General features: G+C 43.7%; 1 protein-coding gene across 3 annotated transcripts in view; it reads left to right on the forward strand.

Moving 5' to 3' along the window:
• The first annotated feature begins 238 nt into the window (after positions 1 to 238).
• RARS1 (arginyl-tRNA synthetase 1) overlaps positions 239 to 27,108 on the forward strand; it is a 52,134-nt gene continuing 25,264 nt past the window's right edge. The window contains exons 1-8 of one of the 3 annotated variants that reach the window (XM_083181884.1): positions 239 to 397; positions 7,048 to 7,182; positions 14,561 to 14,749; positions 16,498 to 16,606; positions 17,660 to 17,760; positions 20,133 to 20,254; positions 21,996 to 22,116; positions 24,658 to 24,787. In XM_083181884.1, coding sequence (XP_083038010.1) covers positions 353 to 397; positions 7,048 to 7,182; positions 14,561 to 14,749; positions 16,498 to 16,606; positions 17,660 to 17,760; positions 20,133 to 20,254; positions 21,996 to 22,116; positions 24,658 to 24,787 — 952 coding nt within the window. In that variant the 5' untranslated portion in view covers positions 239 to 352. The other 2 variants (XM_083181883.1, XM_083181885.1) reach the window with 2 other exon arrangements.

Genomic DNA, 27,108 nt, shown 5'->3' on the forward strand with positions numbered 1-27,108 from the left:
CATAAATTCGATGTTATCGATGAAACATCATATGATTAGATTACCCATCCCTAATACAAACCTCACTGTGACTGATCTGGCTGCCTTCTCCCAGAGAGGGCATCTAGAAACTGAAAGTAAGCAACGTTGGTGTGTATAGCGGGCGCCGCTGCTGTATGGTACATACTATCTATGGGACTGTATAAATACAGGCAGCAGCCAGTTGCAGGGGAAAGCAGTCACAGTCACACAGTCAACGCGTTACCTCCCGCCCGGCAGCCGCGCGCACGGCACGTACTCCCCCCTTCTGCTACGTGTCCGTGACGCGGCTTCCTGTGCCGGTCTTTCCACCTGGTGTGAGTGTGAGCGGAGAATGGAGGGGTTGCTGGGTCCTTATGAGGAGAGGCTGCGACAGCAGGTCAGACGGAGGCTGGCTGGGGTGTGACACCTGTGTACCCGGCGTGTGTGTTGTGTCTGTGACGGCTGACATGCTGTGGCTGCCGGGGAACACGTTACATGTGCTTGCGGTTAGATCAGTATGTATGTGCGGAGCATACGTTTCCTATTTCTAGTCGTGATGTGCCCATGCTGTACATACATGTACTTCGGGACAAGTCGCGCCGTGCAGCTGCCACCTCTTCATAGCCTGTTATGACACATTTCTGCGCTGGGACATGCACATTGTCGTACAGGAGCCCTCATACGGAATACATCTATAAATAAACAGGGGAGGGAGGGGGTATCAAAAAATATTCTTTACAGGCGTTGGAGTAGGATTGCTTTCTCAACCAGCAGCTGTATAGAAAAGATGTAGTCACTTCTAAAAATATATATGGTGGAAAGTATAAATAACAGAGGAGTATTTAAGACAATGTGATGTCACCTGGTATTAAAGTGGTGTATACAATGTTATTCTATTTAATAATTAAAACACAACAATAATTATAAAACAATACTACATAAAGGATGAATGCAAAGGTTATGGTATATTAGATCTACAATGTCTAGGTCGACAGGGTCAAAAGGTTGACATTCATTTTTCATAATTTTTGGGTGTCTATCTCGATATAGGTTGGTATGGACACCAACCTATATCGCCATGCTTCGGGCACAGTGCCTTGCTGCGCTCAGCACACTGCAGATCTGTGCTATTATTAAAGATCTATATCTATCTATATTAGTGGACTGACAGACACCCAAGGCACTCCAGTCTACAGATTCACTGGTACACAGGTGTTAAACTGGGGGCGAGTTGCTGAAAACCACTCCTTTAAGGGCTTATTTCACTGGTATATCAGTGTATAGCTTTCATCCCCCTTGTGTTTCACTGTGTGTATCTGTATAGAAGTGTGACTGTTTCATTCATCATGGGGAGAAAGTGCACTGTATAATAACACCAGGTTTTCCCTTTCCCCCGCTGACACTCTCATATGTGATCAGTACAGCCAGCTATCTCAGCATAGTGAGGCCTCTTGGTGGAAGTTCCTGAACCACTGTGGCTAAGTTCAATAAAGGCTATGATACATCAGATGTCTCTGCAAATAGCTGCCACACAGCACCAGTTTCAACCGTTTCAGTTGTCTTTGGATGGTCTGCAGATATCTGACAGACTGGTTGCTTCTTCCTCAGGTGTAAATGCACCACAAAAGCGCATGCTTTTAGAGGTTGGCTGTAACTCCAAAGAGGCGGAGGAGCAGGAGGAAGATGAGAAGGTGGAACCTGTTTTGGAAGAGGTTTCTCCTACTTATGGCGTTGAACCTCTTATTGTGGCCATCAGAGATGTGTTACATATCCCTGCTGAGGAATCTGAGGCACAGCAATCCTTTCTTTACACAGAAAATGGCGAGTGTCACCTTTCCTGATTATAAGGATTTGGATGACCTTTACAGAAAATCTTGAGCATACCCGGATTAAAAAAGAAATCCAGATTCCCAAGGGTCTGGTGTCCACCCTCTCCTTTGCTCCGAAAGGCAAAGGGGTCTGGGAGATCCCACCAGCAGTGGATGCCTCGTCTCACATCTATCTAAAAAAAAACCCTGTTCTTCCAGTTCCTGGGGCAGCTACCTTGAAGGATCCATCTGATAGAAAAAATTGAGGGCATGTTAAAATGTATTTACAGGGTGCATCCCAGAGGCCTGTTATTGCAGTCTGCTGGATTACTCATGCCATTCACTCATGGGTGGGTCAAATTCAGGAAGACCTGGGGGGTGGCAAGGCACTGGTTGATATGACATCCTTGGTAAAACACATTCAGCATACCACACGTGTCCTTTGTGATACCTTTAAGGAGGTTGGTGTCATTAATGGTAGGAACCCTTCTATGGTGGGCTCAGCAGGCAGGTCCTTATGGCTGCGTACGTGGATGGCTGATGCTGAATCCAAAAGGTGTGTAGAGGAACTTCCCTTTACGGGGGAGTGATTGTTTTGAGGGGAACTGGATGCTTAGATATTTAAAGCCACGGCTGGAAAAACCACATTCCTCCCCTCGGCAACACCGCCTTTCAGCCGGTCCATTCCGAACCCCTTCTTGCAGTCCTTTCTTGGGGGCTGATTTTGGAGTAAGCAGAGGCGTGCCTTTAATGCTGCCATGTAGGGGAAAACCGCATAGACCAGTGGTCAGGGAACTCAGTCCTCATTATCCCACGCAGTGCATGTTTTGAAGGTCTCCTCACAGAATCACAAGTGAAATAATTAACTCCACCTGCGGACCTTATAAAATGTGTCTGTGAGTAATTAGTGCACCTGCTGGGTTACCAGCAAAACATGCACTGCGTGGGGTAATGTAGACCGAGTTCCCTGACCACTGGCATAGTCCCACGACTGCCAGAGTACTGGCTATGCTTCCTCCGAATTTTCAGATTGACGCCATGCCTCAGTCCCTAGTGGAACTAGAGGAGGGGTGCGGTTGCTGTTCTTCATTCCCATCTGGCGTCTTTCCTGCCAGGATCCCTGGAGACCATAATTTCCTAGAGGTACAAACTGGAGTTCAGTGCTTGCCTGCCTCGCAGACAAGTGGTTATTACTCAAACCTCTTTGTGGTGCCAAATGGCTTGCTGTGCCCGATTCAGAACTTGAAATCACTGAACCTGTACCTAAGAGTGTTTAAGTTCAGAATGGTGTCCTTGAGGGCAGTAATCTCCGGCCTAGAAAGGGGGGGGGGGGGGGACTCTGGATATTAGGCATGCGTACCTTCACAATCAGATCTGGCCACCTCATCAGGCATACCTGTGGTTTGCCCTGTTGGAGGATCATTACCAGTTCTGTGCCCTGCATTTCAGCCTGTCCACAGCACCGAGGCTGTTCACGAAGTTGATGGCAATGATGATGCTGCGGCTGCCAGGGATCAACATCATTCCTTATCTGGACAATTTCTTCATAAAGGAGGGGTCCAGGGAACAGGTGTCAGCCAGCATTTCTTGGATCACTCAGCTGTTGTCCCAACACGGGTTGCTTCTAAATGATCAGAAATCTCACCTGCTGCCAACCCAGATACTTATTTTTCTGGGGATTATTCTGGACAAGGTTGCTCAGTGGATCTTCCTTCAGGAATTCAGGATCTTCCTTCAGGAATTCAGGATCTTCCTTCAGGAATTCAGGCCATTCAGGAATTGGTCAGGGAGGTGCTGTCTCTGAGACAGGTCCCTGTACATCTCTGTATTCGCCTGTTGGGTAAGTTGGTGGTGTCCTATGAGGCCATTCAATACGGGCGTTTCCACACCAGGAGTTTTCAATTGGCAAATGGTCGGGCTCCCACCTGCACATGCATCGGCTGATACGACTCTCCCCTCGGGCCAGAGTTTCACTGGCATGGTGGCTTCAGTCTTCCCATCTGTTGGAGGGATGACCGTTCGGTATCCCAAATTGGGTTCTTTTGACAACGAATGTGAGCCTAGGAGAATGGCAGATGTGACCCAAAGGGTATGGTTTCAGGGCAGGTGGACAAACCACAAGTCTCTCCTTCCAATCAACATCTTGGAACTTAGGGTGATTTATGAGGCTCTGATTCAGGCCTTCCATCTGCTCCTTAAATCAGGCGATTTCAGGTTCAGTCCGACAACACTATAGCGGTACCGTATGTCAATCATCATGGAGGGACTAAAAGCAGAGCCTGCATGCGGAAGGTCTCCATAATCCTCCTCTGGGCAGAAAAACACACAAGGGCCATATCGGCTTTTTCATTGCAGGCTTGGAAAATTGGGAGGCAGACTTTCTCAGTCGCCATGACCTACACCAGGGGGAGTGGACTCTCCACCCCCAGGTGTTGATCACAGACTGGTGGGGTTTTCCAGACATAGATCTGATGGCATCCTGGCTCAACAAGAAGCTTCAGCTTTACTGTGCCAGGACCAGGGACCCTCAGGCTGAGGCGTTGGATGCACTGACCATGCTTTGGTCATACCAGCTGGTATATGTATTCCCTCCAATTCTTTTGCTGCCCAAGTACTCTGCAAGATCATGTGGGAGAGGGTGCAAACAATTCTGATTTCTCCAGAAGGCCACGACTGGCGTGGTAAGCCAATCTTCTGGCCATGTTGGTGGATGAACCTTGGCCTCTTCTGCTGAGAAGGGATCTTCTTCAGCAAGGGCCGTATGAAGGCTTCGTTTGTTGACTTGGAGGTTGAGCAGCTGGATCCTATGGTTTTTCGACTGGGTCGGTTCATGCAGCTCCATCAAGGTGCATATGTCAGCCATGTCCATCTTCTTTCACAAAAAGTTCAGATGTTTTTACAAGGTGTTCTGCACATCCGGCCTCCTTTCATACTGCCCACGACTCAGTGGGACCTGTCCATGTTATTGACCTTTTTGCAGTCCTTCTGGTTTGAACTATTGGACTCCGTTAAGGATAAGTTCCTTACATCAAAAACGGTCATGCTTGTTGCCTTGGCCTCGGCTAGGCGGGTCTCCGAATTGGGGGTTTGTCATGTAAGCCCCTTATTTGAAGTTTTTTGAAGACTGCTCAGGACTCGACTGCAGTTTTTGCCGATGGTGGTCTCGGCGTTTCACCTAAACCAGCCGATTGTGGTTCCAGCTCGGTCTGGTTCCTCTGACCTTGCTAAATCTTAAGATGTTGTATGTGCTTAAAGATATATACTAAAAGGACAGCTGGGGCTAGGAAGTCTGATTCCCTGTTTGTGTTACATGACGCTCGCAAAAAGGGTTGTCCTGCTTCAAAGCAGTCAATCACTCGCTGGATGCAGTTGACTATTTATCAAGCTTATTCTTTGTCGGATTTGCCTGTTTGGAGTTCCGTTAAGGCCCACTAGACTCATGCAACTCTGGGAAGAACATGTTTGTTAGGTTCTATAGGATTTATACCCTGGCCAAAGAGGATACCCAGCTTGGGCAGGTGGTCCTGCAACCATCTCACCATGTTCCCGCCCATTTTGGAAGCTTTGGGACATCCCCACCGTACTAAGTGAATCCCCAGTATCCCTTATTGGTGATACAGAAAATAAGATTTTGTATACCTAACGTTTTCTTGGAGTCCATAAGGGATACTGGGCACCCTCTTCAGTGGTTTGCCATTTGGCAGGTGGAGTTGAAACTTGTCTTGCAAGTTGTTCGTTTTTTGTTTTTAAGTTATGAATGGTGTGTTGGTTCATTTATCTCACCACTTGTTTATTCAGTTTCCTTCTCTCAAGTATGTCTTCCTCCTTCGGGCACAGTTTTCCTAGACTGGGCTGAGAGAGGGGGCATAAAGGGGAGCAAAGTTTTTATGTGCACAGACTCCTTTGGACCACATCTATAACCCATTGTACTAAGTGAATCCCCAGTATCCCTTATGGACTCCGAGAATAGGATTTACCTGTAGGTATATAAAATCTTATTTTGGAATAAGAAATGTTTCACTGCTGAATTACAAAGAAATATAAAATTATTATTTATTTGCATTTAATGTTTTCATAAACAGTTTTAGTGGTAAATTACAATAAGCAGTTATTTTATTGCAAGTTAAGCTCTTAACTAGCCCTTTCACTCTTGCACAATCGGAGCTATAAAAAAGGTGTATTGTCAATGATTAAACATTTCCTTTTTGTAGGTTAGTGTTCCTGGTACTTGTGTAATATCTGGACGCCCGATTATTTCATTTTATGCCTTAATTTAAGGCATACAATCAGATGCGATGCGACGCTATTTTGCGGTAAAATCGCGCCGATCACATCGCGACCAAATCGCATGCGATGCGATCGACGGGATTTTCCATAGGATTCAATGTTAAAATGGTCCTGTTCATTTCCCCACTATCCAAGTGGGCATAGAGTTGATTTTATATAGCGTGGCGAGCGGACGCGGATTACTTAAAATGTATTCCGCGTCCCCTCGCGGGACTCGTTGCGTTCGCCACGCTTCGGGCTCGGTGGCTCGCTGCGCTCGCCACGCTATATAAAATCAACTCTGTTCCCACTTGGATAGTGGGGAAATGAACAGGACCATTAGGAACAGGGGTGGGCAGGGCGCCGCGCCACTGCACGGGGGCAGCGTCAAGGGGGCGGACCGGGCCTGTCGACATCACTGATCTGGGCGGTCCTGGGCCGCCGACTTCACAAAAGGGACGTGGCCGCGCCGTGGGAAAAAGGGACGGGCCCGGCCGTCGTGAAAAGGGGCGGGCCCAGCCGCCGTCACTGAAGGGGGGCGGGCCCGGCCGCTCCGAAGGCTCTGCACTGCCGGGGAAGCTCCGGGCATCGCTATCTACTGCGAAGCCGGGATTTCCCGGTACCACCAGAGGAGTAAGAGGCAGATTGTTTTAGCGGGGCGCTGCTAGAGGGCCAGGATGCATTTTGCCCTTTAAAAATCGGGCACGGCACAGATCCCCGCTAAAACAGCCTAGCGGGAACACTATAGGTAATGCACATCTGACTGTGCAGTATAATTATAAACACATGTTTCAATACACATCATTGTAGTAGTAGGTATTTGTCAATTGCTTATTCAACATACAAAAGAATGTTCATATTTTAAATGTGTGATGTTTTATTTACGTACATACTACACAAAAACGTATACCTTTTGATATCTAGTTTGATTTGATTATTTACTAATGTGTATTATGTCTCCTTGCTTTACTAGGAAACCAAGATCAAGTCCCTGACTGCTGAGATAGAAATCTTGAGACACTTTCCATTTGTGGGCGACTCGCCCAGTTTAGAGGGATTGAGGGAAGAGAACTCCAAGTTGAAGTACCGCTTGAACATTCTGCGGAAGGTATGTGTGGGGAAATTTTCCTTCTTTGTGCTGACCTTGGCGATCACGTTAATGCATGTATAGCTGTCTATAATGTCTTGCAAGGCACTCTGCAAAGATTAATCTCACGTATATTTGGATAGTCTTTGCATTTGGAGTATAGTATAGTTAGAAAAGGGGCTTTCCATTTGGAAGAGGGAACACAACTCATATAAGTGCACGCCTTTTTTTTTTTTTTTTTTTTTTAAGCCAGTTTGGATTTTATGATGATTGCTGCAGTACAGGGATTTTCTCTGATTATCATAGTGTTACAGGATAAATTCCTACACAGGTGTCATATAATGAGAATGAGCGGTACTTGTGTAATAACTGGGCGCCTGATTTTAAGATCGGGTTGGAAAAATCGCATTGCATGCGATGCGATTTTCCATAGGATTCAATGTTAACATGGTCCTGTTCATTTCCCCAGTATCCAAGTGGGCATAGAGTTGATTTTATATAGCTTGGCGAGTGGCCGCGGATTACTTAAAATGTATTCCGCGTCCCCTCGCGGGGCTCGCTGCGCTCGCCACGCTATATAAAATCAACTCTATGCCCACTTAGATAGTTGGGAAATGAACAGGACCTTGTAACATTGAATCCTATGCAGCATCGCATGCGATTCGATGCGATTTTGACGAAAATCGCGTCAAATCGCATCTGATTGTATGCCTTAAGGTAAGGCATACAATCACAAAATCGGGTGCCCAGATATTACACAAGTACCGAATGAGCTTACTAGGATGACAGGGCACGGTTATTGCTTTCACCCCTATTTTATTTCTTGTAAAAATCGATGCAGCGTTTTGGGGCTTAATTTTATAATCACATTCACCACATCATCAATCTCTGGGTCAGAGCGACCGTAACCATAAGTGGTGAAAACATTTACGGGTTCTTCCATCCTTTGGACTAATTCAGTGCTTATGGTTATTTCCACTCTCCCTTAGATCTGATAGCATTAAATGATCCTCCATCTGCATTTACAGTTCTCTGTACAGTACAGTGTTTGTTTGCATTACATGCTGTACATTTATTAGACAGTACGTCTATTTCTGTCATACTTCTGTGATGGGCTCACGGTACCAAAAACATTTATTCTCTAGTTTCAGTGTCTTATTGCCCTACTACACACTCACACTAGCAAGTGCTTGTGTGAGTGTGTATCTGTTCTCCTGTTCTCACAGGGTGACAGCAGGTACGGTTTTGTGGCTGCATGCCTATAATTGAACAGGGTGCAAGGAAAAATGTTCTTGCTTGGTACAAGACCACATGGGTCTGTGTGACCGCTCTTCTGCGGATTCACCTCTACCTGGGACAGCTGAACCGGAGTGGGTTACTTTGTTTTCCGTGGCCATGCGCAAGCTGGCTTCCCAGTTGGCAGCGTCCAGAGCACCCCCAGTTGCTCAATGAACCCTGCTCCTTCCACAGCTGAAACAGCATGGGTACATTTGCTTCAAAAGCTTCAGCATCTTTGGTGGTTGGCTGGTGCACTGATGATGAATCCAAAAAGGCCTTGGTAGATGTTCTCTATGTGGGTAATGTCCTTTTTGGGCCTGAGTTTAATAAGATTGTAGAATCATTTCCTGCGAGTCACGTGATTCTGGATGGAATCTCTTTAGTCAATTCTATAGGATCTCGGACTGGGAAATTATATGTCTTCCTTCGATTCCTATTCGGGAGCATTGCCCTTCAGCCTCTCCACTGCACCACGGGTGTTCTCGAGGATTTGAGTTTCAGGCACACCAGACTGTCTCCATTCACTTTTTGCATGTGCCTCCTGGGCAACCTGGTGTCATGTTTCCACATGGTGGAATATGCACATTTCTACTCCAGGACGATACAGCTGGACCTACTGCGGACTTGGAATCGCTCCCCACTATGTCTAAAGTTATAGAATGTTACACTCTCCAGGGACACTCGACTGTCTCTGTTGTGGTGGTTTCAGTAATCGAATCTAAGCAAGGTCATTCCTTTCTGATCCTGGCCTGGGTCAGCCTCAGGGTCTGGGGAGCAGTAGTAGAGTCATTCCTTTCAGAGCTGTTGGACGCTTCAAGAGAAATGTCTGTCAATCAATGTGTTGGAACTGCGGACAGTCTACTGGACTCTGTGTCGGGCAATTTATTTATTTATTTATTAACCGGTTCTTATATAGCGCACACAAATTCTGCAGCGCTTTACAGAGAATAGTTATGGGCAAAAACACATAACAAATCACATCGCAAGACAGTTTAGGACAAGTACATGGTTAATATGGATAGTTGCATCAGGGGACAGGACACTGATGCAATTATCAGGGTAGCAGATGAGGAGAGAGGGCCCTGCTCATGAGAGCTTACATTCTAAAGGGGAGGGTTTGACAGACAGGGGTGACACAGAAGACAATCCTTTCATTCAACACCATCCAGTAAATGTCCAGTTGGACAGCCCACAGCTGTGGCTTATATCATCCAAGAAGGTGGCACTAGCAGCTGAGCGGCCATTCTCGAAGTGACACATTCTTTGTTGGGCCAAGAAATGTCTGCCTGCTCTCTCAGTGGTCTACATTCTGGGCCTGCTGAATTAGGAGGCAGACTTCCTAAGCAGGCAAGACGTTCATTCAAGCGACTCCACCCAGAATATTTCAACAATTTATTTGTCAATGGGGTCAGCCTCAAATTGACCTGTTCACCTTTTGCCACAATTTTCTAGCTTCCTTGTTCCTTCCTGAAGGAACAAACTTCCTGAAGCATGCATCACGTACCCCACAGCGCCCATCGTGGACACTCTGTCGATCTTGTGGCCATTTCAAAGGTTCAATCTCATACCCCCAATGGCACTTCTACATAGAGTCCTCTGCAAATTACAGGTGGAAAGGGTTATGGCCATTCTCATTGCCCAAGATTGGCCAAAATGGGCATGGTATGCCAATCTCGTGGTTACATCCCCTGTGGCCGGACTTTCTAACTCGGGCACCACAACAGTTTAACTTACCTCAATATCATTGAGCCACTCTGGAGAGATCTCAAACATGCAGTTCATGCAAGACGGACCACGAATTTACAGTAACTGGAGACTTTTTGCCAAGAAGAATGGGCAGCTTTTCAATCTGAGAAAATAAAGAGCCTTATCCACAACTACCACAAAAGACTTCAAGCTGTCATTGATGTTAAAGGGGGCAATACACAGTATTAACAACTGGGGTATGTAAACTTTTGTTCAGGGTCATTTGGGTAGTTTCTATTGATTTAAAAAAAAAAAAAAAGTGAACACAGTTGTTTGACAATAAATGGCTTCACCCAACAACTAACCATAAGTGAAATAAATGTTTATGAGTTATCATTCATATTCTCTGACAAATGGCCAGAAAATCGCATGTAAACTCACAACTGTGCTCATTAAGCAAAGTTATTCTGAGCAATAGCAGACTGCATTCCTTCTGCTATAACAATGGGGGACTATATATAGATATATAGATTGAGCATTCAGTTGCCTGTGACAACCACAAGCCTGATGTTGAGACACGGTTTTCTGCTTGGTAGTCCACTCTCTGTAAACATTAATAACTGCTGCTCTCGAACACTTCGCAAGTGTAGCCATTTTGCTGATACTGGTTCCAATGGTTCGAGCACCTACAATCATCCCACGTTTAAACTCAGTTAAATCACGTTTTGTGCCCATTTCTTCGCAAGCAACAGAGTGCAATTGATGCTTCACTTGTCCTGCATTCCCTCTTCATTACTATCTCGCCCTCTAGCAGCAACAACGTGAAGTTATGGCCGATCTGTGTATAAGTGTCAAGTGGTCATATTAATTTGGCCACTCAGTGTATATAGTCCACCATTGTTATAGCGGAAGGAATGCAGCCCACTATTGCTCAGAATAAATTTGCTTAATGACTCATATTCGTAATAGAGGAAACTGTATTTATCTATAGATAGGAGAATTATATAAAGTCACACTCAAAGGCAGACTTTCTCCATTTCAAACTTATGCTCTCAGGGTGCTGCTCTTTCCCTTGCTACATTCATTCATCTAGCCTTACAGCCTCTAGTGTCCATTGCATCCTCTACCCACAACCACCTCATCTCCCTCCTTCACACTCTGCCCTTGACTTTGCCCCTTACTTTACATCCAAAATTGACTCAATAAGTCAAGACATCACATCCCACCAGCCACCCTTTTTCCCTTACCATAGCTCCCCACCCCTCTATGTGATACTGCCTCTCCTGGCTGATCTCCAGCCTCTCTGACCATTCATTATTTGGGGGTTATTCTGGTTCATTTTCTCCCTTGTGTGTTCGTACGTGGCAACGATGTTTTACGTCAGACGCAGGGTGCGTGCAGCCATGGTGAACCGGGTGTTTGCTAGGCGCACGCACCCGTGTGTGCGGGGGTGTGTGAAGGGGTGGCCGGCCGTGTCATTTACATATGGGAACGCCCAGTGTTTCATGGGCGTTCCCATGAGAACTCTAGGGGTTCTCCTGCAAATGCCTCAAAGAAGCGGGTGCAGGGGGGCAGCCAGCTAACATCACTGGATGTCAGCTGCCCGCCCACTTCCTCCCGAGCGTCCACGTATATGTAAGGGACTTGAGTCACTTTTATATGTGTGCACCTTCGCCATCATTCGATGGTCGCTGACCATCGAATGATGTGGGTGTACCCCCCAGGCTGCGAATGGATGTTACTGTGTAACATCCACTCGCAGGCCCTGAATCACCCTCGCCCCTTCGCAAGGCGGTGGACTCGCAAGGCTGTGAATTTGCAGCCTTGTGAATTAACCAGAATAACCCCGTTTGTCTCCTCTCATGAATCAACCCCCTCCATCCTCCACACACACTTCACTCTAATTGTAGGTGTTCCCCTACAGTTTATGTTCTTGGTCCTCTGCTTCACTCTCTGTATACATCCCCTTTAGGTTAGCTTATTTGACTTGCAATATCATCTGTATGTTGATGACATTCGATTCTACCTTACTCACTTGTATCTTTAACTGTTTCAATACTATATATTCTTGGATGTTCCAGCGCTTTCCTAAACTCAACATGTATAAGATTAAGCTGATCATCTTCCCACCCACTTGCATAACCTCATCTCCCACAATTGTATTATCCATAGATGGCACTACTAGCTCCTCTAGCCTCCAAGTGCACTGTCTTGAAGTAATCCTTAATGCCTCCTCCTTCAAACCACACATTCAGTACCTCTCACAAATTTGCCCTTTTTATCACAAAAATGTATTACTAGGATCAGTCCCTTTCTCACCCAGGATGTTACGAAGACCCTTATCCACACTCTAGTCAACTTGACTTCTGTAATCTCCTATCTGGCATCCCTGACAAATGCAGAGAAAATCTATTCTTAATGCTGCTGCCTGGCTCATCTTCCTCACCAAATGTACTACGTCCACCTCCACTCTCTTACATTCCTTTTCAGAATCCAATTCAAGCTTCTCACACTCACTTAAAAAAGACCTCACCTACTCCTCTCCCATTTACATCTCTTACCTTTACATTCCCACCAATCCTTTTTGCTCTGCTAATGTACTCCACCTCTCCTGCCTTCTAATAACCGCCTCCCACTCCTACCTCTGGGATTTTGCTTGTGCTGCGCCTTTTATCTTGAATCATCTACATTTCCTCCTCAATCTCTCCACAAAACAGGATCTTAAGACCCACTTTATCACCAAACCTAGCAGACTCTCATCCATCCACTAGTACAATTTAGCCCTTTTTTCTACATGATTTGGATGCATTAGGCTGATAAATTGTGTGAAAACTATAAAACCTTATGTAAATTACGTTCGATTCTGATCCAATATGGAGTCCCGTGTGCATTGGATCAGATCTACAGATTGTCACTGCTTCACCAAGGCTACATCTTAACTCAAGGCAGTGATTGGGATCACACTTGATACATAATTTGCTAAATGACCTCATGCGCTCTAGCTGCTGGGCATCCGGCAGCTCCTCACCAGGGAATTGCCGAGATATTGTATGCAATTCCTCGGCTTAATGTATGTGGGCCTTTACCCTTTGTTTCACAGTTTATTGCATCTGTGACACCACTGTCTGGCCCCTCCCCTTCAGGATCAAGGTCCTCTTAACTCATGTGCTTCACATACTCTTATTTAACCTATTTTCTACTCCGTGCTTTGTTATGCCCCTTTCCCACTGCAGGCTTTACACGGTAAAATGCCGTTTTTTTAGCCTTTTTAAACGGCTAGAGCTGCAGTGGGAAAGCTCCAGGTTGCTTTACACGTGTAACAAATACCGGTATTTGTTAACCGGGTAAAAAGCAGTGTTTTTACCGTGTAAGAACCGTTTTTTTGGCAATGGGAAAGGGTTTTAAACGGTATTTAGAAATAATAATAAAGGTTAAGAACATGATTGGTGCATGTGATGTTTTTAATGACAGGCAAGGTTTACTAGAGAGTTTAAACGTGTTGCTTTGTGGTTTACACGGGTAAGTGTGAATGGGACATTTACTGCTTTTAACGGTAATTTACTGTTTAAAAGCTGCAGTGGGAAAGGGTCTTTGTGGCTCTTACCCGGGTAAAGACCCGTTTAAAAAAAACGGGTCTTTACCCGGGTAGGCAGTGGGAAAGCAGCATTAAAGAAGGCATTATTAAGATCTTCCCATTTAAATAGAGAAACAAGATAGTATAAAACATAATTATTAAACTCTTCCTCTCAGATTATAAAACTGATGCATTAATGGAACATCTTCATTTTAATATCTGTATTGTTTATGTTGTTTGTAGCACATGGGTTTTCATTGAGCTATCCGGTGTAGCTTGTTCTGTACAGCAAAGTAATATATGACGGGATACACTGATTGCTTTATGAATAGCTTATCATGTTACCAGATGGTTTATTGCAGTTCACGGCAAGAAGTATTATTATCTCTTACATTTCCTGTAATATATAGTTAATAAAAATCATTTGCGTCCCATGAAGATATATTGCTTATTTAGTGTGTATGCTGAAATTGCCACTTTTGTTTAAACATTGCATAACATGTACACAAGCTCTTAAGGCGTTTACTTCCCATTCTGTGTAAGGTTCAGTAATCGTGAAAGTGAAAGTACAAATCTACAAAGAGTTCCTGGTTACAAAGCAGAGTATGATGGGAAAACAGATGAGCTCTAGATCTCCCTGTAAGCCTGTACTGCGTTTCATATGCCTTGGGTCATCTGTCTCAGAAGATAGAAAAGGGATTCCTGGTTGTAGGTAATAAATAGGCTGCAAGGCTCCTGCAGTGACTGTGGCAGGAGAACACTGATGGTCTGGACATGATGTTGCAACCTAATATGTATTCCTTTTTTCGCATGATATTTTGGCATTCCTTATTTTTACGTTTTTTTCTTATTTTCTGACAGAGCATTCAAGAAGAGAAAAACAAATCTGTGAAAAGTATGCTGAACATCAATGCCCATCTCCAGGAGCTGTTTGGCAGGGCGATCAGAGCTGCTTACCCTGAGCTAGAAAATGCCCCTTTGGCAGTCACTCCAAGCCAGCAGCTGAAATTTGGTGACTATCAATGCAACAGTGCAATGGCGATGACCCAGGTAAGCAAGCAAGGTCCATCTATCCCATTTATTAAAGTCATTTGTAGGTTAACATTTTGTGGATAATCATATCATTTACCAGGGCTCTCCAGTGGAAAATATTAGGGGATGCTGAAGCAAACCAGTTTCTAGCTATAATATCCTTTGCAAGGGTAGTAAGACACAAAACATATCTATAGATAACCGGTGAGTTATATTCTTCAAGGTCCAAAGCAAGTATGCAGAGTTTAGGGGACATAATCTGTAATGAAGTTTCAGTGATAGTAATATCATCCCAGACCTCTTCCCAATAGGTAAAGACTGACGGATATGTCCAGAGTAAATGCCAAAAGGAGACATCCACTGTACCACACCTAAGGTCATCATCCAGGGTACCCACATTACCCTCCCACACAGACTTTAGGAAGCCAAACAGGTTTGGATTAAAATGAGAGTTGAGAGCACTATATAAGATATGGTGTGTACACACGGTGAGATCCCCTTGCTATTCAACTTAATGCTGTGTACACATGGTGAGATTCCCTGCTATTCAACTTAAGATTCAAGAGCTATGCAATCTTTGCAAACTCTGCATGAATTGTATGTAAATAGTACAATCTACATTCGATTTGCACTCTATAATCATGGCTGCCCTGTCTATCTGGGTTTTCGATTTGTGCTGTCCCGGGAGTGTGCATCGGGATTGCAATTTGCAAGGTAAAAAACCTGTGCGATCTGCATGCCATTTGTGTGCAATTTTGACTATATATTCAATATCTAATGTCAAATCTTACCGTGTGTACACAGCATTCGAGACACGACTCCTCTGGCCCAGATTAACTATCAAATTTTTAACTGCTGAGATAGCAACAGGAGGAGGGGAAATGCCAAATTGCGCCTGTACCGCATGCTGAAGCTGTAGGCATATAAAGAAGGCCGTATTAGAGATTGCATATTCTGCACTAAGTTGCTGAAAATAAGACCATTCTCAAATAACTGCAACCTTAGTAATACCAGTCCTGCCCCAGAAGTTACCACCAGAGAGATGTAAAAGTACTCTATGTGTAGTGTTATGCCATAAGGGTGTGTCCCCATCAGTAGCATGCCAATTAAAACACAAGTGAAAAAATTCAGCTGGATTTCATACTTTTCTGTCTTGGTAGTAGTTTAGTTGTTCAGATTTATATTTGCTTCATAATGGACACTTATGTCTGTGTTTATTGTAGCTCTCACAAGCCTTTATGGATTTAAATATTTTTGTAGCAAGAATACGCCTTAAAAAAAATACCAATATCAAGAAGATCCTGAACATCCTAATTTAAGTAAATAATCATCCAAAATAGATAAAAGAGAATGAGTGTAATATGTCCGTGGCAGTGTATTAAGTGTAATTGTAACTGCATACCTTAAGAGCTGTGACTATATAAATGTCTCCAATCTTTGCTTCATGTCGTCTCCCCTCATTCCTGTAGTGATGCCCTACCAGTAGCTACACACAATTCCAGTCACCAATGGCTGCTTTATTATTGGATGCTGATCATGCATCTACCATACAAAACCCGCATGCACTTTCCCCACTCGTTGCTCCGCTAATGTATGTACAGTGTACAAGCACTCCTCAAACAGTTCTTAGATTGTTAGCTTATTTGCACAAGACCAGTTTTACCTTCTATTTTGAGGCTTTGTATGTAACGTGTGTCCTTTTTATACAGAGTAATATGTAGGTATTATAAATTAAAAGCTAATAAGAGAATGTCATTCTATTTCAGATGCTGAAAGCAAGAGATCAAAAAGTCAGTCCTCGAGAAATTGCTGAAAAGATTGTTCAAAATCTTCCCAATAATGACTTGATTGAGAAAACCGACATAGCTGGTCCAGGTACAGTGTGTGCTTTGTAAGCCATTTGCAACTTACTGGAAGAACAGACAGCACAACACTCACTCTGCAGTGTCTCTCTAGCTATGGCTACTGTATGCGCTGTTGGTATGGTATTGTGGCTTGTCCATGTAGTAGTTGTAACCTAACATCAATGATCAGACACTCTAGGCCACAGCTTTGCTCACTTGAATATCCCTATGCCATGGTGCCCTGTGAGCATATAAACAGACTCGTGACCTACTACTGTACAGACAAGACTGTAGCCAGAGTAACCGCATAACACATATATCTTTTGCCCACATAATACTCTCCTGTACTGGTCTCCTTTTGCCATTCTCTTCATTCCCCTGGATTTGTAACGGTTTATAAATGGAGTGGGTACTATGCTCAGTAGTAGTGATGACAATGATGCAGTAGTATGATGGGAAAGCCTATGGAGAGGGAACACTGTTTAGACACAGGGAAATTGCAGTACTTTAATTGACTGAAATGCCAGGTGAGATCAGCTAGTAGAATCATGCAGGTTTTATAAGGGTAGTGTTCAGCATCCATCTGTAACCACACAAGCTGAACTTGGTGGGATTGCTTATATTCACGTTGTAGGTGATGGTGTAGTAAGGAGGCCTTCACACCTGATGCAAACACCCGCCATTCACATCTATTTCCTGGTTCTTGTTCACGGTTTCTTTCATCCATTGTAGACTTTGGGTATAGGTGGAGCTGTAGTAGTCAGTAACCAAAAGGTCAAGCTTTGAACAGCACATGTTCTCCCCCACTACCTGCTCAGAGCAGACAGTTTTTTTTTAGTGCACTATGGAGCAGTACATATTTATTTATCTTTTATCCATTTATTTTTTCTACTGTACTATAAGGCATCTGGTGGTGCTGTTTCCGGTGCGCGGAGCTCACGCTGGCTGCTGCATTAGCAGCCCTTCTCAGGTGGCTAGAACGCTCATAGTTAATGTTTTAGTAAATTTTGTAAAACAGATAAGGAAGATTTTTATTTAAGATATTACAAACATTTAGGGTTGCATTTTTTCTCTTATTGAACAGGCTTTATTAACGTACACTTACGAAAAGATTTCATTTCAAAACAACTGTCCATGTTGCTGGTGAATGGAGTACAGCCACCTGTAATTGGAGAAAGGAAAAAGGTAAAATTTGCTTTCCAAAATGAATAAATGTTCTATCTGTAAATACATAGATATGCGGACATTGATAAATTATGAGCCCATAGGGATACTTTTGTACTTTTGACAGCTGTAAAGTCATGTGTAGTACACATAAGAATGATGTGTATTCCAGCAGACACAATGCCTGATAGAAGGATAAATGTGCACACTGGACATTCCGTTGTAATACCCTTGTATGATACTGTATATTCCTCCATCTCCCATTAACCTGCATGATGTAGTCAGCGGGTTCTGCCCATTTATCATGCAGCACGTGAGATTGCGTGGGAGGCATGCGAACACGTGATCAGTTGTACACACTATACAAAGTGGACGATATGGCATTCGAATTTACCTCAAATATTGTCAAATACATCCCCTATTGCGTAGCTCACCGAAGAGTAAATATGTACTACACCAACTAATGCTCAAGTAATTGTACGGTATTTGTGTATTATCACAGCGCCGGTGCACGCAACGTAGTTGGCGTAGTCAGAGCTACGTAGTCAGCGTCAGCCAGCATAGTCGTCGTAAGGCAGCGTAGTCACGAGTAAAGTAATGAGTAAAGCTGCCAGCGTCCACAGGGTCGGGTGCGCTGGCAGACGTCAGAATAGCATCGGAGAACACGCTTCACATACAGCGCTGGGAACCGCCAGATCCCCAACCCTGGTGGATGCCAGCAGAGGTGCTCCATGTTAGTTGAACATGCGAGCATCTCATACGCACGAGCATCCCAGACACTCTGCGGCTGTGGACGTAAACCCTGCCCGTCTCCGCTTCACTGAGACGGACAGGGTTAGGGGGTGTGGTGCACGTGCGTCTTGTGCACAAAAAAAAGACAGGCCGCATTTCGCAGTGCTCCATGTCAAATTCTGGCAAATGCCTCCATTTCATACCCTCACTATCCACGTCGGCGTGGAGTTGATTTTATAAAGTGTGGCAAGCGCAGCGAGCCACCAATGCCAAAGCGTGGTGAGCGGACGCGGAAAATGATCCCGAAGCGTGGCGAGCGAACGCGGATTACTTCACATGTATTCCGTGGACCCTCGCGGGACTGGCTGCGCTTACCACGCTCCAGGGTTGTTTTCCGCTGCGCTCTTCGGGCTCCGTGGTGCGCTGTGCTCGGCACACGTTATAAAATCTACACCATGCCGACGTGGATAGTGGGGGTATGAACAGGTCGCGTAATGTGTCCCCTCGTGGGGCTCGCTGTGTTCGCCACGCTTCGGGCTGACGTGGATAGTTGGGGTTAAAATGGAGGCATTTGACAGAATTTGTCATGGAGCACTGGCAAATGCGTCCTGTCCTTTTTTGTGCGCAAGACGCACGTGCACCACACCCCCTAAGCGTTCTGACTGACTACGCCGACTGCGTAAGCGTTCTGACTGACTACACTGACTGCGTAAAGCTTGTGCTGAAAGGACACTACGGTGAATAGGACATTACTCAAATACAGCTGCAGTCGCAGTCACTTCACCTCTGACTGACTACGCTGCCTGCATAAGCGTTCTGACTGACTACGTAAACTACTTAACGTGCGCTGTGAACTGCCGCCGCGCTGAAGGGACACTACGCTGAATAGGACAGTACGCAAACTACTTAATGGGCACCATGATAATACTCAAGTACCAATTGTACTAGGTGGCCTTTGCGAAAATTTTGCATGCAAACAAAATACGAATAATTTTATAGTAAGGTTGGTGGTTTGTAGTAGGATGAAAGAAGAACCGGTTCTTTTGTAGCCATTTTAAGTAGCCGCGCAAAACTGATCCGTATTGATGCAACCAGGGAAAGAGCTCTATGACCAAAAGTCAATTTTGAACTTAAATTTTTAAACAAACAATACAAAGTGCAATTGTAAAACAACAATTTGTCAGAACCAGAGAATTTAATCTTTAAAATGGTACCTCATTTATCGATTTTGGTTAAGTATGAAGTGGAGACAAAGGGATCTGAATTTTGGCATGGGCCACCTAATAATAGGTTTTATTTACTTTTTCCTTAAATTTTAGACATCCCTCAGGAGGAGCCCTTCCCCTATTATTATAGAAAAGGGTCCGGGCCTCCGGACAACCTGTTAACTTAGAACAGGCAGCAACCTGTGCCGCACTGAATCTCATCCTACATATTCACTAAAACATTGGATGTTATATTTTTTAATTGTATTACAGTTCCCTTACTGCTTCTAATCACTTAATTTACCAAATACAATAAAACATTTTCATCTGCTATTGGAATGGAGGTTTTATTTAATTTCTGTACTTTTTGTATTTTAAATCTATTGAAAGTTGTTACCAGCTATTATACTGTATCAGTAATTGCATACAAAGACTTATATATAACTCATATTTCAGGTTGTGGTTGATTTTTCTTCTCCGAACATTGCAAAAGAAATGCATGTGGGTCATCTGCGGTCCACCATAATAGGGGACAGCATATGTCGATTATTTGAGTATCTTGGGCATGATGTACTAAGGTACGTTACTTGTATAAAACATTATCCTAAGCCTTGCTGCAACAATCCACAACAAGGCATTGTTATATTAAAAATGAAAATCTATCTTTACGTGTATTCAGTAGAAACCAAAAATGTTTTGAAATAGACAAAATAAAGCTCTTTCATGTGCATTTTGCCCCGCTTTTCAGGGCTTGAAATTAGTATCTAGCACATTGAGTTTAAACCGTGACATACACAATATGGGTGTATAATAAAAATAGCATGGTGAAACTGAGGCAAATATCTTGTTGCTTAGACATTGGATTAATTGAGAAAGGAATATGCAACATCAATAGAATAAGTATGGAAAATACATCCTAAACATAGTATCTGAAACCACAGAGCGCACGTTTTGTCAGTCAATTAAAGTGTTCTGTGTTAGAAAGCTTTGTTGCATGCACAAACTAATGAGTCTAGAATCAAGAGCACATAACTCTTTTGTATAATTGATGTTAGAATATTTTAGTCAATGAAATATTTTGGTCTAACAATCATGGCAGGGACTCTACTATCCCTCTCTGTTCTCATATACCCCATTTTTCACAGACCACAACTGTACACTGCATCTAATCCTAAACTAATGTGGAAGTGACTTTTGATTTGTTTTAATCAAATATATACAGTAAATAAAAAAAAACTGGTATTTGAGCCGGGCTGGAAGCAGTGTTGAAACGGCAACCAATAACCAGAGCAGCTGGGAGCATAGAAGTAGGAAGGAGGCTACTAGAGCATAATTGCACTGACAGTGAATCCGTACACTGAAAACTCTGATTGGCTCATAGTCATGTTCATAGCCCAGATACTCTTAGTAAAACTGTCAGCTGGTACATTTCATCGTGGTGGCACCAATGCCGGACTGCAGTCGGCAATTCAAGCTTGTATGGAGACAGACAGGTAGAACAGGCCATGGAGACCAAGAAACATTGGCAGCAGATGTCATCCACTCCATCTGAAAGAGAGATCCAGTAACTCCAGAGCATGACTGCTTGTAGTCAGAAGGAACTGATGTTGTTAATTAGTCTTTTTCAAGCCTATTCAAAAAGAAAAAGTGGTTAATTTCACTCCCCATTCTATGGAATAGAAAATAGAGGAGATATCTCCAGTTTATATCACACAGATGCTAAGGGGGATATTCAATCGCCGTCGAGCATCTTCCGTGGGGGAGATGCTCGACGGGCCCTATTCAATGCTGTCTTCCCCGACAGCATTGAACAGGGTTTCCTTGCAGAACGAGCCCGACATCTCTAGCTGTCTGGCTCGTTCTGCCGAGAACAGCCGGGAAGGGACGTGCTGCCGGCTGCATCTCGTCACTTCCCGGCCGCAACTCGCGGCCACGCCCCCTTCTCGTCCCGCTGCAGGCGGGACATTGAATCCCGTCTGCATGTTCTCGGTCGAGCTGACCGAGAACGGGACTGGGTCACGGCAGGCGAGCAAGCTCGTCTGCCGTGACCCGAAGATTGAATACCCCCCTAAGTGTCTTAATATGCTTAATCCAAAATGGTTACCGTTATTACTTGTTAGTAGTTCTCAGCACTGACCTATTTACAAGGAAGACATATTTATTGTGACTGTTAGTAAAGTTTAGATAACTAATGATATACTGTATGATTGCTATAGGCATGATGAAAGGATATAGTGTATGAACAGGTAAGCATTATATACAAAGGCACATATTGTTTCACATAATCCCTCATATCTTAACTTTTTCTTGTTTGTACAGGCTTAATCACTTAGGGGATTGGGGTACTCAGTTTGGAATGCTGATTGCTCACCTTCAGGATAAGTTTCCTAATTATGTGTCTGTCTCACCACCAATTGGTGACCTCCAGTCATTTTACAAGGTGAGATATAGAAGTGTATGTATCAACAGTTGTTCAGCGTCTTGTGCATTACACCTGCAGTGTGTTCACCAAAAGCAGAATTTAGGGTAAAAATTAATCTGTAGGTGGTTTCACCTATTCTGGTAAGCGTAAACTTTGACCATCATGGGGTGATCAGATGCACCTGTGTATGTGATACCGTGAGTGGGGTCTTTTCTATTTTATTCGCCAGTCACGTTTTATAATTGTTAATTTATATGGCACCACAAGGGTTCCGTGGCGCCTGACAATACGTACATGAGCATAAAACAAGAAAATATTGTATTACATATTAGGACAAATAAAGGCCGTTGCAGAAGGGGACAGGACACTGATGCAGTTATCAGGGTGGCAGAGATATATTCTAAGAAAAGCTTATGAGGAGAGAGGGCCCTGCTTGTGAGAGCTTTAATTCTGAAGATGACTAGTGAGTGGATTAGGGTCTTTGTAGCATCCTGGGTGAGAGAGGGTATGATTCTGGAAATATTTTTGAAGTGGAAACAACAGGACTGCGAGAGGTTTTGTGTGTGGTTTAAAGGAGAGAGCGGAGGAGTCAAGAATAACGCCAAGGCATCATACTTTGTGGCTAGAGGAGATAGTTGTTCCATCAATAGATAGTGAACTTGTGGGATGCGACATTATGCGGTAGGGTAGGAAGATGATCAGCTTAGTCTTAGACATGTTAAGTTTAAGAAAGTGCTGGGACATCCAAGAAGACATAGTGGAGAGGCAGTTGGAAATAGAAGTACGTAGAGGTGAGGGAGATGTGAGTATCATCAGCATAGAGGTAGTCGGATAAGCGAATGAGCTCACCTAGAGAGAACGTATAGAGAAAAGGAGAGGACCAAGGACAGAGCCTTGGGGGGGCACATACATTTAGTGCAAGTGCAGGGGAGGTAGAGTAATGACAGGAGATGGAGAAAAAGTGGTCTAGAGGTAGTAAGATAGCCAGGAGAGAGCCGACCAAGGTAGTGAAAGATTTGGAGAAGGAGACGCTGGTCCACAGTGTCAAAAGCAGCAGAAATGTCATAAATAATAAGAGTAGTGGCCTTTAGATTTGTCAGCATGAAGATCATTGAGAGTAGTTTCAGTGGAGTGGAGAGTATGGAAGCCAGACTGGAGTAGATCGAGCAGGCAGTGGAAGGAAAGAAAGGTAGTAAGGCAGTTATAGACAATAGGAGTTAGGAGGCAAAAAGAGGGATAAATGGGTCAGTATTTGGAGAGAGATTAACAGTAGGAACAAGGGCAGGTTTTCTACAGGATAGGAGAGACAAGAGCATGCTTTTAGGCAGAGGGGACAGTGCCTGACGAGAGGATAGATTGAAGAGGTGGTCTAAATGGGAACAGGGAGAGAGGAAGGGAAAGAGGAAGGAGGGGATAGGGTCAAGTGGGGGGGATGAATGAGTGCCATGACTTTCTCATCAGAAACATGGGAGTGGGATGCAAAACATCCATTCACAAGCGTGCGGATAAAATCTGCAAGCGGCGTTTAGATGACCCACAAAGCTGCGAATTTCGCAGCTTTGCAGGTCAATTAGAATGACCTCCATAGTGTAGAATAGATGAAGTAAACAGGGTGACATTTTTTTAAATAGAAGTGGTGGCTGAATGAGAGACAGATCAATAGAATTGCTGAAATGTAGGAGAGAGTAGTACCAAGGTAGATCACACTGGGTTTGAAAGCAAGATTTTGCTAGACTAAACCAAGGACCTTATTATGCCAAATTTGCAGCCTTGCGAGTCCGCCAGACGCTGCCCTGCAAATGCCAGGTCGCCCACCCCCCTCCTGGCATGCCACGTACGCTCGCACAGGCTGCGAATGGATGTTTTACATAAACATCCAATAGCATGCTGTGGGGGAACACATCATTCAATGCTCGCCGACATCGATCCATCGGGACTGATATCACAAATGGGCTCCCTCCCACTGAGCTATCCATCACCTTCGGCTCCCGGCGGGGATCGCCCGTACACACAGCACGATGCACTGATATATCTTTAGATATATCCGGTATCATGTGTGTTGCACAGCCAACACAATATATCTGGGAATGATGCAGTTCACAGATATATCGCTCGTATACACTGACCGATGGTGCATTGATATATCGGCGGTTCAACTAAACAGCCAGTATCGGCCAGTGTAAACTCACCTTAAAGGGTTGGCAGGAAACCCACACAAGCATGGAGAGGGTATAAAATTCCATTCAGTTTGGCCTGTAGTGGGAATTTTACCTGAAACATTAGTGCTGGGAGACAATAATACCGGCCATTACACCAACCATGCTGCTCAAAACCTTCAGTGGACATACTCAAAAAGAGATGGGCACTCTCGTATTTTGTATAATAGTTAATGTGTCCCAGTTATACACACTAGCCTCTGTCCCAAAATGTTTAAATAAGTTTAGCTCTACTGTAGATGCTTTTAGTGAGTTTGCTTTAAACTTGTTTGAATGTATGCAATCTTTGTCATCATGTGTTATAAATGTACCTCACATAAACCTGTTACATTTATGCTGCTAGGAATCCAAAATGAGATTTGATGAAGATGAGGAATTTAAAAAAAGGGCCTATCAATGTGTAGTCCTACTGCAAAGCAAAAGGCCAGATATCATCAAAGCTTGGAACCTGATCTGTGATGTATCTCGAAATGGTAACCTTACATAAAGTGGCCTAGTAGCATATATGCAAGATTTATCAGTGACATGCTTGCTGTATTATTAGGCAGATTAAACAACATGCTTATAGGTGCAAACCTATACCTAATGCACACTGAGTCTTTCACATGTAGGTTTTGGTTGTAGTGGTAGATGGATAAAATAATACGTTTGTGAGAATCAGCTATTTTTTTTTCCTTTACGGCAGCTTGACGTTCTGGACAAACAGGGGCAGAAGTAAAAACCGGCACGTACTACACTACTGCACATGCGCAGCTGGCACCGGTACAGCAGCAGCACTCACATGAGCCATGGGAGTATGGAGTCCGAGCTGTCTCTCACGAACTCTCTCTCCACACTCCGCCTGCAGCGGAGGTAACAGCGGCTCACTGTCACACAGCACTTGACAAGTGCTGTGCAGTGCATCTATTAGTGCGTGACTCGGTGCTCCCTCTGTGATTTTATGGATTGGGCTCCAAGAAGTTTGTTGTCCAGGTATCCCACATACCTTAATCTGGCCTTCTCGTAAGGGGGTATTCATAAATGAAAAGGCTAATCAAGGGGTACGAGAAAGAAAATAGGTTGCCTTAGGGTGCACAGTCTCTGCAAGATTATTCTTTTTTTGGGGACAGGAGGGTACTAAATTTAGTAAACTGTTATTGTGACATATGCTCTTTGCTGGGATGCCTACTGATTTATTTAAGTCTTGAGCTTCGTGGGGAAGTGTCTTGCACTGTATGTAAATACCAGGTGCCCAGCTACTGAGCCATTAAGTGCAGTGTGAACTGTACAGACTGCAATATCTATAGTTAATGAAGGGATCAGAATGTATAAGTATGCAACTTTTGTTTTACATGAACAATATGAATTTGTTCTGTTCATGTTGTTTAGAACAGACCTTAAATAATCCATTTTAAACCTGTTCAGTTGCCTGGACCAAGAAGAGAGATGAGTTGAAACACAACTCATTCTACTTTTCCATGACTAAAATTACTTTATATTGTATGTTTTAATTATAGAGCGATATTTGCTCCTTTTGGGAGCTGGATATATACCTGCACACTGATATTTTAAAATGCATGAGAAAGGTTTAGATCCCCAGAATGAATTTTTATCAGTTATGGGGTTGCAGTTCCCAACAGTCAGGGATTATAATGAAATACAAGAGAAGAGAAAGGGACTCTTCACGGGAACGCACAAAAAATTATTCAGTCTTAACATGTTTAATATTTTAAGACTCCCTTATAATGTATCCTCTGGGAGGTAACAGTGAAATCCATGACAATTAAAATCACATACATAGACATACATAATTACACAGAATGTGTATCATCGTGAAATAAAGAGAAGAAAAAATGTATGTTAAAATACAGATGTCACTGAAAAATTTCTTAATTTATTCAGCACAGATTGGTGTCGGTAATGGAGTATTTAGTAGATATGGGCTGTTTATCTAGCCTGGGTGCAAGATTGTATTGCCTTCTACTAGGCATGTAACTAGGTGTAGGTCTGTAACCATATACTTTGGTATTTTTGGTTCCCTGGTAATTGCTGCCCTCTACTTATATAACCCTCAGAGCAATATTTGGGGCTTTATTGCGCTCTACTGGTATATAGTAGATCCAGGCTGGTTACTACTGCGTGAGATACCTCAGTGTTTAATATTTGCTGGAAAATACAGTTGTTTTTTTGCCACCTACTGAATGCTCCAGCACCTGTGGACCTTACATTAATTTGTGATTAGTCCAATTTAATTATTGTTAGAGACCACACTATTAAATGTTCACCACACAAATATAGGGCTTAACTGCCACCTATTAGATATTTATACTCATGTGTGTCTCACACCCTATATAGTATATAGGGGCTTTATTGCCACCTACTCGACGCTCCAACCATTATTATTATAGGAGAAGTCACAGTATTAGATGTTTATCAGGCAATAAGGGGCTTTAATGCCACCTGCTGGATACTTAAACTCCTGTGGATCTCATATTACACACAGTATAACCTTCTTGCTTGGTGTTTTCTGCCCTCTACTGTTTAGAGCCCAATGGCTCACTTTAAACTGATATTTTATAATATTCTCATTTTCCTCCTATACTGACACACAATCAATATTTAGCTGATAGACATTTCAGTTGACACTAGCTGACACGTGTTTCATGGTGAGGCAGCTTTTTCAAGGCCAACCAGAGTGTCCTCACTAGCATATATTTATTGGTGCAGTCACCAATCAGAATCTCATTTTACGGTCACATGTCATTCTGCTGATGTCGGGCATCAGTGCCCTTTGATTGACAGTGAATCAACCCTA

This window comes from Crinia signifera, chromosome 4 (genome assembly GCF_055691185.1).
Source record: "Crinia signifera chromosome 4, ASM5569118v1, whole genome shotgun sequence".
NCBI lineage: Eukaryota > Metazoa > Chordata > Amphibia > Anura > Myobatrachidae > Crinia > Crinia signifera.